Raw genomic sequence first — 14,820 nt, forward strand, 5'->3', positions numbered from 1 at the left:
AATAACTTTACATGTCACAAAATCTCACAAAAGTTTGACGAATAAACACTCATGTGAGGAGTGCTTACAATCATTTTCTCGAAAATTCAAACTGATAATTCACAAACGCGTGCACACCGGTGAAAAGCCCTTCAAATGTAACGTGTGTTTGAAGTCGTTTTCACAAAAACCCAACCTTAAAATACACAAAAGCGTTCACACAGGAGAAAAACCTTATAAATGTAATGTGTGCCTTAAATCATTTTCTGCAAAAAACTCTCTCATAATACACGAACGTGTGCACACAGGAGAAAAGCCCTATAAATGTGATGTATGTTTAAAAACATTTTCACGAACACATCACCTCAAGCGACATAAACGCATGCACACCGGTGAAAAGCCCTACAGTTGTGATGTATGTTTAATGTCATTTTCTGTTAAATGCAACCTCACAAAACACAAACGCGTGCACACTAATGAAAAGCCTCATAAATGCGATGTCTGCTCAAAGTCGTTTGCTGAAAAATCCAACCTTACAAGTCACAAACGAGTACACACTGGCGAAAAACCTTACAAATGTGATGTATGTTTAATGTCATTTTCTGATAAATGCAACCTCACAAAGCATAAACGCTGCGTGCACACTAATGAAAAGCCTCATAAATGCGATGTATGCTCAAAGTCGTTTTCTATAAAATCCTCTCTTACACTACACAAACGAGTACACACTGGCGAAAAACCTTATAAATGTGATGTGTGTTTGAAGTCATTTCCTCAAAAATCTCCCTTGAAGTACACAAACGCGTACACACTGGCGAAAAACCTTCAAATGCACCGTGTGCCTAATGTCATTTTCTGTAAAATCCTCTCTTACACTACACAAACGAGTACACACTGGCGAAAAACCTTATAACTGTGATGTGTGTTTGAAGTCGTTTCCTCAAAAAAACTCCCTTGAAGTACACAAACGAGTACACACTGGCGAAAAACCTTATAAATGTGATGTGTGTTTGAAGTCTTTTTCTGGTAAATCCCACCTTACAACACACAAACGAGTACACACTGGCGAAAAACCTTATAAATGTGATGTGTGTTTGAAGTCTTTTCCTGATAAATCCCACCTTACAACACACAAACGCGTGCACACTGGCGAAAAACCTTATAAATGTGATGTGTGCTTGAAGTCATTTTCTCAAAGTAACGACCTTACAAAACACAAACGCGTTCACACTGGAGAAAAACCTTATAAATGTGATGTGTGCTTGAAGTCATTTTCTCGAAGTAACGGCCTTACAATACACGTACGCATTCACATCGGCGAAAAACCTTATAAATGTGATGTGTGTTTAAAGTCATTTTCTGATAAATCCCACCTTACAAAACACGTACGCATGCACACTGGCGAAAAGCCTTATAAATGTGATGTATGCCTAAAGTCATTTTCCAAAAAATTCAGTTTCACACGACACAATTGCTTACGATATCAATAATTTATATTTATTAATTTTTAAATAAAATGTGTGAAGTGGGTTACCCACAACTTAATAAAACCATATGCGGCTGGTAAAGTTTAATTTTGTTAATTTTGTTTTCTTTTAATCAAATGATCACCGCATGTTTCTTTCGTTTACCCTGTAGGCCTTTAGTGGTTGTTTGGCGTGTTTTGCTTGTATTATTATTAATATTTTTTTTTTGTAATATGTTTAACGATCGTTTATATTTTCAGAACTATTATTACAAATTTTGTATTATTTATTTAAAATTGGTGTTAACCTTTGTAATTATTATTAACATCATGCAGGCGTCATTAACTTGGTATTATATTAATGTGACAACTTCTCGCTACACAGGCCTATTTAGCATTATATCCCTTACCAATTAAGCAGTTCGTTGTAGGTTAGGTATTTTGATTTAATTTTAATTGAAGTCAAAATAAGTACCATAATATTGACAATTTTTAAGTAATAATTCATTTGTTAGAGAATCGCAATATTTATTTACAACGTTTCTCTATGTCTTAATCTAAATTTTATTCGATTTTCGATAGATTGATAAAAACGATTTAATAAGTTAAATAGATAGGTATTTAGCTTTAAATAGGAATTCTGTACGTCAAGTCGTTATAAATAGTACTGTCTTAAGAACATGCTTCACAAGTTTTGTACTAATTGTACTATTTTCCAATAAGTTATAACTTAAAAATTGTATTATTGTATTTTTATACATCATTAAAGCAATACCTGTTGATTTTACTTTGTTGCGATTTTTGTTGTAAAAGCTTTTACATTTTGTACATTATTAAATAACTGTAACTTGTATCTTATTATTAAGATTTGAAATAATAGTTATCCTAACTCTAAAAACACTCAAAGTCCATATAAATAAATCTTCGTCACTATACTATTTTATAGAAATGAGTGCACCTAATATTATACATAAAAATATAACTGACCTGTAAAATATTATCATGTTATGTAAAAAATATTTTCCAAAATGTTTAGATGGTGCTAGTGGGCATTTTAAGTATACCAACGACTTTTTTTTAAGTATCCAACTGCCTTAAACAACACATATCCAATTTTTTTTTTAAATTTAGTAACATATATTAAGCTCATACCTGATTGAACAGCTAAATGTAAAAAAAGATAAAATCCCAAAAATAAATATATTCTATAGCTTTAAGGTAGACTTCATTTGTAAATTATAGCATGAATTAAATAAATATAATAATAAATTATAAACAAAATAAACGGTTTTCTTTAATTTTCCCAAAGTTAGTATTTGAGGAATATAATCCCTTTTTCACTCAGCTATTTAATTAATTGTTATATTATGCTAAAATCTAATCTCTGGTTGTACGGAGATAATATTGTGTTCTTATAATTAAAAATAATGTAAAAAAAAGACATTTCATTTTATACCTTTGTTATTTTTCTTTTGTCCAACTACCAGATGATATACTAAAAATATAAAGATAATTTTAATTTTTAAAACACCTAATTGAGAAAAAAATGTTCGGTTATATATTGTGAGATAAAAAAAAAAAAAAATTGTCAGAAACTACTTAAAGTAAATTTGATTTTTTTCTCGATTTAGTTTGACGATTTTTGAAATTTTTGCTATAAAATTCAGTAAAAGTGCTAAAATTTTAGATTTCCCATTACTTAGAGTCTTCCATTGACCCTCCAAATTTGAAGAAAATTAGAGACATGACTCACAAATCGCGACCGATTTTGCGTGGAACGACCCAATACTAGTGATAGTTGTCATTAAAAACTGTATACACTAATACTAAAGTAAAAGAGTATAATTAAAAAGTAGTCAATTGAAGATACGTACAAGCCAATAGGGAGTATTAAAAAAATGTAATCAAATGAAATTAATGCACTATAATATTTAAAATGTACATTTTTACCGATTCCGCTCTTGAAATGAATCAATAGCAAAAAATGTATCATAGTGGCATTTAACTAAGACTTAATGTAACCTAATGAATAATGTTCTTAAATGATTATTGATCAATGATCGCAATAAGACGTTGTCACGTCAACAAAATATTATAGGTGCTTAATAAATATTTAACTGTCTTATAATTATTCAAATAAATAAATAAAGTTACATAAACATGTACAAAGATTTAAGTAAACAAAAAATAAATTAAAAATATCTAATCGCAGACATATAGTTGTATCTCGTCCAAATCGTAGTTTGTTGTTGACTCAAAATAATTTCCATCAACTAAATCAATTTCTTCTTTGACTACAGTTTCTTTGTACGTTTCTTCCATACTAAAAACAAAAAATTTACAAATAAACTCAAAACTTTAATAGAAAATAATGGCTACGATCAATGAATGTTAACATAGAACTGTGTACTAGTTGCTCTCAGTGACTTTTGCAAAATTAGTGTTGCAAAAAATGTACAACAAAACTGGTATGAACAACTACAAGACTAGTATACATTTTTTTTAATATGGGCGTCGCATTACTGTTTGGAAAATTTAGGTTTAGCAGATAATTCAATGCAAATTTTTGTTTTGTTAAACAAAGTTATAGACTCTTCATTTTTTTTGTTTAATATTGTGTTTGTTTATATTCAATTAAAACGAAAACTTATTTGAATGTCCTGTTTGTTATTCCTCAGAGCGTAGTACTCGTGCCAACAGAAAGAAGTACAGTTACCTTAACCCCGCCGGGGAGTCACTATTAGCCATGAAAAGGGTGGGTCCGTAACATTACACCATAATAGCAATATGAAATATTTGAATTTATAAATTGCATTACTTGTATGAAATCCCGTCGAATGTGTTATGAAGATCGTTCTGGACTGTCTCGCAGCTATTATGTGATTTTTCCAAGTAAGTCAGACTTGGTTCGATCTTTAAGGCTTCTGTAATGTGCTCTTTTATATCTTCTTTTTGTTCATCTATTTTGTTTAGGGGACAGCTGTTATAATCATCAGTTCGTCTTTAATTTTCTCTTCAGTAACTCTAAAAAATAAAATATATTATTTGTAATTAAAATTATAAAACTTACAATTACAATATTTCCCAGGGGATGTAATTAAACCGAACAACCAAGTTCAGTTTATTGTTGTTGTTAATTATTTGATACATTTAATAGATGCAAAACATATACATTTTTATTTTTTAACATAATTTTAGCTGCAGAAATCCTAGCTATCAATATCATATTATAATTTGTTTTAAATAAAATGTATTTAAAATCACGTTACTTATAAGAATCCTCAATTATTGTTTTTTTTTATCATTGTGGGTTGTAAAACAACTTTTGTATGATTTTTCAATGTTATACAGTTTTGTTTCTTTCACTAAGGCTTCAGTAAAGCGCTTTATTGTATCCTTATTTTCTTTCTCTATTTTGATGTTGGTACCGCAGTTACAATCATCCACTTTAATTTGAATTCTTAGCTAGTTTCGCACTTCTTTAACTATAGAACACAAAGCATATTTCCAATAATTAGCATAATACCCCATAATTAATATTTTAAATGACTATAGCTGGCGTTTAGGCATATTTAAAGAATCAGTGTGAGTTAGACGTTTTAGTAAAAAAGTATGACGACCAGCAACATTGTTCTATTAGTTTAGCAACTTGCTTAACAATATACGTAATATCAAATTTGTAAACTGTAGGTAAATAACTAATTAATTCATTAAAATAAATGTAAATTATATAATCAATGAAAATGTTTGTCGGTACTTACTATTATTCAGCTGTGTAATAGTCCTAGTCACTAGTACCAGAATTAAGAAATTTATTTGTTGTTCGAAGTCGAAATCAATCCAGGAAGATGTATTTTAAATAAGTGAAGACTTTTTAAATAATATAAGTTTGATTTTTATCACACTTGTAAAATATAAAGATTGACAAACTGCCACAGAGTAGTATATTAATTGAGTCTGGTAATTCTTCCAAGGCTATGAACTAAAGACACAGTTGTAAAATTACACACTTAATACCTATTATGTTTTTTAATAATATGTAAGTTCCTATTAACATACAACGACGAATCAACTTTTCGAAAAATTAATATCGATCGCTTCTGGTGAGAATGCAAAACATATTTTACAGAAAACAATCTACTTGATAATGATGTTTATGCGTGTGCGACAATTAATGATAACGGCGAAATGAAGGCAGTCGCTGTTATCATTTGTCTCACACGTTTAAAACCACGGTTAAAAAGAACCGTTCTTTATAACCGTGGTATAAACCACATTATCAAGTACCTAGATTGTCTGTAATTTTTTTTCTAACCTAAAGCGATCCTTAGACTTTATTGTGTTTTGAAATTTGTATAGTTCTGCGATTGCTGCTCAAATATTGCTAAAAAACATAATATTATTATAACTGTGTTTTTACGTCCATGGAAACGGCCTTATAATAGCTCAATTATGGTAAGTACCGACAAACATTTTCATTGATTATTTTTTTGTTTTGGTCTTCAATCTCTCGATTGGTTGGCCGCAGCTCTCCAAGCCTCTCCGTTAAAACTCAGCTCCTTCAAATCTCGATAACTACCTATGTCCATGTCCTTCATAATCTGTGAAATATATTTCATTCGTGGTCTTCCTCTTCCAGTTTTACCATCCACATATCCTTCAATAATCAGCTTCAGCAAACTTTCATGGCGCAGTGTATGCCCTATCATATTATCCTTTCTTTTAGTTATAATTTTCCAAATTTGTCTTTTTTCTTTAATTCGTCCCAAAACTTCTTCATTTGTTACTCTGTCGCTCCATATAATCTTGAGCATCTTCTGGTAACACCAAATTTCAAAAGCTAATTTTTTCTTCTCAGTTGCGCTTATTGTCCAGGTCTTGCATCCGTATTGTGTTACACTCCATACGTATATTTTCAAAAAGTTTTTCCTTGTGTCTAGCCCCACACTGTTTGTCGTTAAAAAGTGGTTTTTGTTTTGAAATGCTCTTTTTCCTTGTGCAATCCTATTTACTATGTCTAACTTGCTTTTACCGTCGTCGTTTATTTTACTGCCAAGATAGCAGTAGCTTTGCACTTGTTCAATAGGTTCACCTTAAATATTTATGTTAAGCTGCTTTTTATTTAATTTGCTACATGACATAACTTTGGTCTTATTTTTGTTTAATTTAATTCCGTAATTTCCTAAGATATCTTCCGTTTTCTCAAGTAATATATGCAAGTCTTCTTCTTTTTTAGTGCAAAACGCTATATCATCTGCAAAGCGAAGTGCTATTACTTTTTGTCCACCTACTCTGACTCCTACTTGTATTACTTCTTTTATTTCTTTTATAGCTTCTTCAATATACATATTAAACAAAATAGGGGACAGAATGTATCCTTGCCTTAATCCCTTACCTAACCTAACCTTACCAATTCTTGCTACTTCTTCTATTCCATCTAGTCGTACTTGGATCACTTGATTCTTGTATAGGTTGTATATAACTCTACGATCATTGTATGTTATTCCTAGTCTTTTTAATATATCAAACATTTTTTCCCAGTTTACATTGTCAAAAGCCTTTTCAAGGTCGACAAAAACTATTAAAACATCTTTACTTACTCTTAGTTGTTTTTCTATTAGGATTCTCAATGATAGAATTGCTTCTCTAGTACCTATATCTTTTCTAAAACCAAACTGGTCATTCCCTAGATTTGAGTCAATTTTACTCTCTATTCGTGTCTTAATTATTCTACATAATATCTTCGAAGCGTGAGATGTAAGATTTATTGTTCTGTGTTCTTCGCATTTAATCGTTCCTTTTTTTTTTTTTGTAACGTTACGACTAATTCGTGTTTAAAGTCGTTTATCATCACCCCTCTTCGATATATTTCATTACATATGCATCGAATGCATTGCATCGAATTCTGACTGAAGAATATACTCGCCTTTATCGTCCTTTTCTAAAGTTCTTCCTTTTCCAACACACTTTCATTTAGATTTCCATTGTATAATTCCTCCAAATATTCTTTCCATCGTTTTACTTACTGCTCCATAAGTATTTTTCCATCTTTGCTTAACAAGGCATTTGTACCTTTATTTCTTTTACCTTGTTCTTGAAAGAATTTTCGTATTTTTGTGAATGCTAGATCACTCTGTCCTCGTTTAATATATTCTCCAACATCTTGACATATGTCATTTAGCCATTGTTCTTTGGCGAATTTTACCTTTCGCTGTATTAAATTCCTAAGTTTCTTATATTTATGTTGGTTACTTGTATTACTATCATTTTTAAACTTCCTCCTCTCCTCCATTAATGTTATGATTTCATCAGTTATCCATGGTTTCTTTGCGTCATTTCTTTTTACTCCTAAAATATTGTTAGCATTCTCTTTAAGCGTTTTTTTGAGTTTGTTTCATCTATCTTCTATACTTTTATTATCTTCTTGCCAATGATTGTTAATTGCATTATTAACAATATTGATTAATAATTACATTATTTCATTGATTATAAAATTTGTATTTATTTTAACGAATTTATTAGTTATTTACCTACACAGTTTATTGATTTGATATTCTGTATTTAGTTAAACATGTTAAATTATTTACATACATTCATTTTTTAACTGAAGACTTATAGCATGAAAAGCGCTATCAATGGTCATAGGGATGATATCACGTCAAGTTTACAGCTTAGTAGGTGCTACCTTTTTCTAATGTAATACATTGACTCGTTTACCATGAAAAACGCATTGATAATGTTTTCTACTCATTGGTTTTCAAAAAGAATTAAAATTTTTTTCCTTTATAAATATTTTTTGTAAAATATCAACCCAGTAAAATACACATTGATTTTACAAAACAAAAATTAAAAATCTAATCCAGTTAGTTAACCAATAGAAAAATGTTGCTTGTCATACTTTTAGACCATTTTTTACTAAACTTTTGAATCCTTATGATTTATTTAATAACGCTTAAACACCAGCTATAGTCATTATAAAATAGTAATTATGAATTAGGTCCCAGAAAATAAAAAATACTTTTAATTTATTATTTAGAGCAAGAGGGAAACAAATTAAAATTTTTGGTCCAGTAAATTTGTGATTAAGTTCTTATTTATTTACATTAGTAAGAATAGTATTTTCTTTAAAAAATATGGTGAAATTTTTGCTGACTAAATAAAAAATTTGTCTAGTATTTTAATTATTGTCTCCTATTGTCTCCTTAATAGTATTCGTTGTTCAATATCCATATAAAATCTGTTTAAAACTATATGTCTATCTAAAAAATTAAAATACATTTACTTAAATACTTTTACTCAAATGCTTTACAATTTCATATAGCAAATACAATAGGTCTTTTAATTATTAATTAATTCCAATGTGTATATATTATTCATTTTTTAATAACACGTTCAATAATAATGTTCTAATTAAAAAAAAAAACACTTTTGTTTAAATACATATTTTCATTTCATGTCTTAACCATTTCAATTATTTTAACCACCAGAATAAAATTCATTATTCCGTGTCTTTACAATTTTTAATCCATGAGATTCTCAGGGTTCTCTTTCTATTAATTTTGCTCCCTGCGACAGTACAGGCTAGTATACTTTAAGGTTTTAATCTTGATTCTTGAGTATACCTGTTTGTGGTATAGGCCCAAGTGAGGAATGTGGAGACAGTGGAATGTTGATTGTGGGAGGTGCAGCCAATACTTCCCTTGTTATTGTCCCACCATGGCTTACATGTTGTTATAAAGAACATAAGGCTACCTGTGTCATTGTGATTTTCTACCTCTTGGCTGTTGCTTGGTGTCTAAATTCATAAAATCAAATCCTTGTCGAGAAAGTGTACTCAAATAAGCATTCATTGTAAATTGTAATTGTGTAATATTTTTATGTAAGTATCATTGGTTTTATAGTTTTATTTATTAAACTAATCAATGTATAATCATATATATATTATGGTATACCATGTACTTTCTTATCAAATATAATCTGTTTCCCTTATAATAAAAAGAATTTTAAATTTATTATTTAGAGCAAAAGGGAAACAAATTTGGTGGAGTTAATTTGTGATTAAGTTCTCATTTTTTCTTTGCATTAGTAAGACTAGTATTTTATTTAAAAAGTATGGTGTATTTTATACTGGCCATAACTAATACAATTTTCTAATATTTTAATCATTTTCCCATTTTACATTGTTTTTTTACTAAAACTACTGCCCTCACTCATGTTTCAATTAAATATGCTTAAACTCGGGCTAAAATCTTTTTTATGGATTAATTATAAGTTCTTAACCTTATTTTTGAAAATATTCTTTGTGTTCTAGAATTAAAGAAGGGAGAAACTAGCTAAGAATTAAAATGGATGATTTTAACCGCGGTATCGTGATCAAAATAGAGGAAGAAGATGAGGATACGACAGAACAATTTACGGCAGAAAATATTGACGGAGATGAATATAGGTAATATATTTTATTACATAACATTCTAATGTTGTGCACCAATGCACCATACTAATGGAGTTAACACCAATAGTATGGCTTTTATTTTTTAAACTAAAAAGTCTGGTCCTAAGCAGACCCAGACCCAACTGAGAAAGCCCAGACCGTTACCAATTTTTATACTTAGTTCAGCTCAACGTTTCAATGGTCTAATAAAATAATACTAATAAAAATGTTCAGTGTTAATAAAAATTAAATTTATTAATTAAAATACTTAGGAAGTAAAAAATCACTTGTTAAAAAAGAAAATAATAATCATAAAAACATATTTTTATTAAACCATTTTGTTGCGAATTATCATTATTTTATTCTAACCAAATTGGTATCAATTTTTTTTATACATGTCTTAACGGTGCCAAATTTGGATTTAGATATATTTTATTATTTTTTTGAGTGGCCGAAAAAAAAAAAAGTAAATATATTGGTTTGGTCTAATCCAGGGTTCTTAAAAAATTGTTTAATTAAGGCCGGGTTTTAATAATGTTATTCGGGTGGATTTAAGTTACAAAATACGAGTAATATTTTAAGGGTCTGACCAGTCTAAATAAATAGTATTATAATTCTATATGATCATTTTCATTTTTAGTACTGGAAAGACATCTCCGGTGTAAGGCTTAAACTTGAATTATATTATTTTTCGTAAAATGAACATTGTAAGTTGACAAACTAATTTTTTTTAATGTATCTTGTGTTTTAGACTTAATGAAATAGGAGACGAGACAAGAATTAAAAATAAAGAATGTGAGACTGATGATAATCACTACAAGTCCACTTTTGATGTTGTAGAAAATAGTGAACAACAAAAAACGAACAATGGGAATGCATACAAGTAATATATATTTTAAAATAAAATATTTATTATAGATGTTGTTAAAAAAAAAAATATTTGGCTACCCCTAAACGTTCTATAATTTTCATTTACAAATCAAAAACAAAACACGATAACATCATTTTTATTTTTAATAATATTTCATGTGTACTTTTGTCTATGTACAATTTAATTACTGTGATTAATAAATCAGTAATTTAAAAAAAAATGTATTTGCTGACCCCGTGCACGTCGAATTTTCAAATATTGGTCTATCTAAAACTGTTATCCATATTGCTTATCGAATATAATATTCTGTGCGCCAACCATTCTGTGTTGAATACGGTCAATCCTTTTATATGGGCTTTGATTCATGTATCATAGAACTTAATTTTTAGATAATTAATATAATAGATAATAATACATTTTTACTTATTTTTTAATTTTTACAAATAAAAAAAGTTGGCATATTCTTAAATACTCTAAGCACTCCTAGATTAGGTTAGGTTATAATCAACAGGTTGATAATCAATATGAGATTTGTATCATTGTCACGCACAATTTTAATTCAAATAAAAATATTAAAAAATAAATCTGAAACATAAAAAAAAAAATGTGCAAATTTAGATTGTGCCGACGAAATGTGAAAAATAAATTTTCTGTGCACAAAACTTGCTCAATTTTCAAGAAACGTGCGGAATAATACGCCTTATAAACAAAAAAATATTTGTATTCTTGGAGTTGTTTTTCATACTAGTTATTTTATGAATATCTATTTTTCTAACTTTATATATCCACCGGTGATAGTTAATACATAAATCTATTTTTTTTAATATTGATTGCTCGTAGGCAGCGTAGCAGATATTTTCGCTTTCCTTTTTGAATTAAAAAATGTATATTTTTTATTCTTAGTGCCGGAGAAATGTGCAACGAAACAATGGTCAAAGTCGAAGTGGACCTAGTGAATGGACTTTATTTTGAGTCTGTGATTGAAGTTGAAAAAAATAGTCTCATGGATGAGATACAGTCATTTGTATGCGATGTATGTAAAAAGTTATTTTCTTCAAAAAAGAAAGTTGCCGACACATTACACATTCACATAGTGCACAACTATTAACCCAGAAAAGCATTGGAAAACAAGTCGTTGAAAGTACTGTTGTTACTATGTAAGTACTATATTATATATTAAATTATCAATGGTTTTATCGTTATAATTAAAGTGTAATATCAATTAATTATACATACATCATGTATTATCAAAGTAGATACTGTCTAATTCGCGATCCAACTATTTATATATTTTTAAATTCGGAGTGCAAGTTTTAAGATTGATATCCAATTTTTAAAAACAGGATACACTTTTACATCTAAGAATTTTCTTAAAAACAGAAAATTTTTGCTTTAAATGTACACAAATGGTAATATCTACATCCATTAAACTAGATGACTTAAATTTAAATCGCTTCATGCAAAAAGGGCCTAAGTCACCATTTTATCATAAACGTGATTATTACAGATTCGTTATCACTTTACTTAGAAGCATTGATTCATGTTAAAAAAAAATTTAGTCCCATTACCAGAAATTACTAAGAAAATTATTGATTTTTGTAAAAATGGTCTAAGTCCACTATACTTAAATACTTATAATCTAGACTGATTTTGAATATAATAAAATTGTTTTACAAAATGTAATTTTACTGTTTAATATCTATTATCTTTGATAAAGCCCTTATATGTTTATGCATTTTGAAACATATCAAACGTTTTTTTTTTCATTTTTCCACAAGTTTAAAGTTAAAGACTAAGGCCCTTTTTACATGAAGCGATTTATTTATTAAGCTGGACTTTTTGTACATTAAATTCGTTTACTTAGGTCAAAATAGAATATATATTAATCATATGCAATTGTGAGAAGTATATATATATATATATTTTTTAATACAATATTGTTAATTGTTCATCAATATTTTGTTGTAGTGGTGATAGCCGTACGAGAAATGAAGGCAATAAACAAACAGCATCGAAGTATAGCAAAGAAGATATAAAAAAACGGCCTTTATTCCAATGTAATTTATGTCAAATGTCGTATAACACCAAAAAACAAATAAGTTTACATATCATTAAATCCCACGAAAGTCTAACAAAAAAACACTCTCTGCGGAAACCAAACACTATAAATCGCAATAAGTTTACTGACAGATACACAAACATCAGCCGACCCTACAAATGCGATGTGTGTTCAAAGTCATTTACTCAATGTACCGACCTCACAAAACACAAACGCATACACACTGGAGAAAATCCCTACAAATGTAACGTGTGTCTAAAGTTATTTAATGGAAGAACAAACACTCACAATACATGAACGCGTGCACACCGGGGAAAAGCCTTATAAATGCGATGTGTGTGTTTAAAGCCATTTTCTGTTAAATGCAACCTCACAAAACACAAACGCGTGCACACCGGAGAAAAGCCTTATAAATGCGATGTCTGCTCAAAGTCGTTTGCTGAAAAAGCCAACCTTAAAACCCATGTACACATGCACACCAAAGAAAAGCACTTCAAATGTAACGTGTGCCTAAAGTCGTATTTTACAAAATCCTATCTCACAGTACACAAACGGGTTCACACCGGAGAAAAGCCCTACACCTGTGCTGTGTGCTCTAAGTCTTTTTCTGAGAAGTCCAGCCTCACAAGACACAAACGTGTGCACACAGGTGAAAAGCCCTACGAATGTGATGTGTGCTTTAAGTCATTTTCTAATAAACGCAACCTTGTAACACACGAACGCGTGCACACCGGGGAAAAACCCTATAAATGTAATGTGTGCCTTAGATCGTTTTCTGTAAAATATTCTCTCACAACACACAAACGGGTGCACACTGGCGAAAAACCTTATAAATGTAATGTGTGTTTGAAGTCATTTTCTCAATGTACCGATCTCTCAAAACACAAACGCATACACACTGGAGAAAAGCCTTATAAATGTAATGTGTGTTTGAAGTCATTTTCTCAATGTGCCGATCTCTCAAAACACAAACGCATACACACTGGAGAAAAGCCTTATAAATGTGATGTGTGTTTGAAGTCATTTTCTCAAAAAAACTACCTTGAAGTACACAATCGCGTGCACACCGGTGAAAAGCCCTTCAAATGCACCGTGTGCCTAATGTCATTTTCTGTAAAATCCTCTCTTACACTACACAAACGACGAGTACACACTGGCGAAAAGCCCTACAAATGTAATGTTTGTCATAAATCTTTTTCTGTAACATCCTCTCTCATATCACACAAACGCGTGCACACCGGAGAAAAGCCCTACAAATGTAATGTTTGTCATAAATCTTTTTCTGTAATATCCTCTCTCATAACACACAAACGCGTGCACACTGGCGAAAAACCTTATAAATGTGATGTGTGCTTGAAGTCATTTTCTCAAAGTAACGACCTTACAAAACACAAACGCGTGCACACTGGCGAAAAACCTTATAAATGTGCTGTGTGTTTAAAGTCATTTTCTGATAAATGCTACCTCATAAAACACAAACGCGTGCACACTGGAGAAAAACCCTACAAATGTAACGTGTGCCTTAAGTCATTTGGTGATAAATGCTACCTCATACAACACGAACGCGTGCACACTGGAGAAAAACCCTACAAATGTATCGTGTGCCTTAAGTCATTTGGTACTAAATCTTCTTTCAACAAACACAAACGCATACACACTGGAGAAAAGCCCTACAAATGTGATGTATGCCTAAAGTCATATTTCACACGACACAAATGCTTGCGCTATCAATAAATTATATTTATTAATTTGTAAATAAAATGTGTGAAGTGAGTTACTCACAACTTTATATAACATATGCTACTGGTAAAGTTTTAATACATTTTGTTGTCATTTGATCAAATGATTTTAATCACTGCATGTTTTTTTTGATTTGTCGTTAAATAAAAACAAAACATTTTTTTTTAATTTAAAGTAATATACTTAAGAGTAAAACCCTGTAGACTTGTTTCTAGTGGTTGTTTGGTGTGTTTTACTTATAATATAAATGTATCATTATTATTAATATTATTTTT

General features: G+C 29.8%; 2 protein-coding genes and 1 long non-coding RNA gene across 7 annotated transcripts in view; 2 read left to right on the forward strand and 1 right to left on the reverse strand.

Moving 5' to 3' along the window:
• The window catches only part of LOC126843986 (uncharacterized), a 79,503-nt gene extending 66,675 nt beyond the window's left edge, over nt 1-12,828 (forward strand). For 2 of the 4 annotated variants that reach the window (XM_050581824.1, XM_050581822.1), the window contains exons 2-5: nt 9,756-9,890; nt 10,627-10,758; nt 11,650-11,903; nt 12,715-12,828. In XM_050581824.1, coding sequence (XP_050437781.1) covers nt 9,790-9,890; nt 10,627-10,758; nt 11,650-11,854 — 438 coding nt within the window. In that variant the 5' untranslated portion in view covers nt 9,756-9,789 and the 3' untranslated portion in view covers nt 11,855-11,903; nt 12,715-12,828. Of the gene's footprint in view, nt 1-5,748; nt 5,900-9,081; nt 9,324-9,755; nt 9,891-10,626; nt 10,759-11,649; nt 11,904-12,714 lie in introns of those variants that run through there. The other 2 variants (XM_050581820.1, XM_050581821.1) reach the window with 2 other exon arrangements.
• On the forward strand, nt 22-14,754 carry LOC126843982 (zinc finger protein 271-like). 2 transcript variants are annotated; one of them, XM_050581809.1, is made up of 3 exons: nt 22-381; nt 803-932; nt 13,847-14,754. In XM_050581809.1, the coding sequence occupies exons 1-3, from the start codon at nt 362-364 to the stop codon at nt 14,537-14,539; spliced, it is 843 nt and encodes a 280-aa protein (XP_050437766.1). In that variant the 5' UTR covers nt 22-361; the 3' UTR covers nt 14,540-14,754. The 2 variants fall into 2 exon arrangements, with proteins under 2 accessions (XP_050437766.1, XP_050437765.1); XM_050581808.1 differs by having other exon boundaries at nt 120-129.
• On the reverse strand, nt 3,551-5,586 carry LOC126843988 (uncharacterized). Its single transcript, XR_007686511.1, has 4 exons — nt 5,206-5,586; nt 4,714-4,929; nt 4,263-4,468; nt 3,551-3,767 (listed from the first exon to the last, which is right to left on the reverse strand). It is a non-coding gene; the product is annotated as an uncharacterized LOC126843988 (long non-coding RNA).
• Nucleotides 14,755-14,820: the final 66 nt, after the last annotated feature.

Source organism: Adelges cooleyi, unplaced genomic scaffold (genome assembly GCF_023614345.1).
Source record: "Adelges cooleyi isolate 19-005CV unplaced genomic scaffold, UGA_ACOO_1.1 ACOO_flye_CR_arks_rails_tigmint_CR_PRNA_580, whole genome shotgun sequence".
NCBI lineage: Eukaryota > Metazoa > Arthropoda > Insecta > Hemiptera > Adelgidae > Adelges > Adelges cooleyi.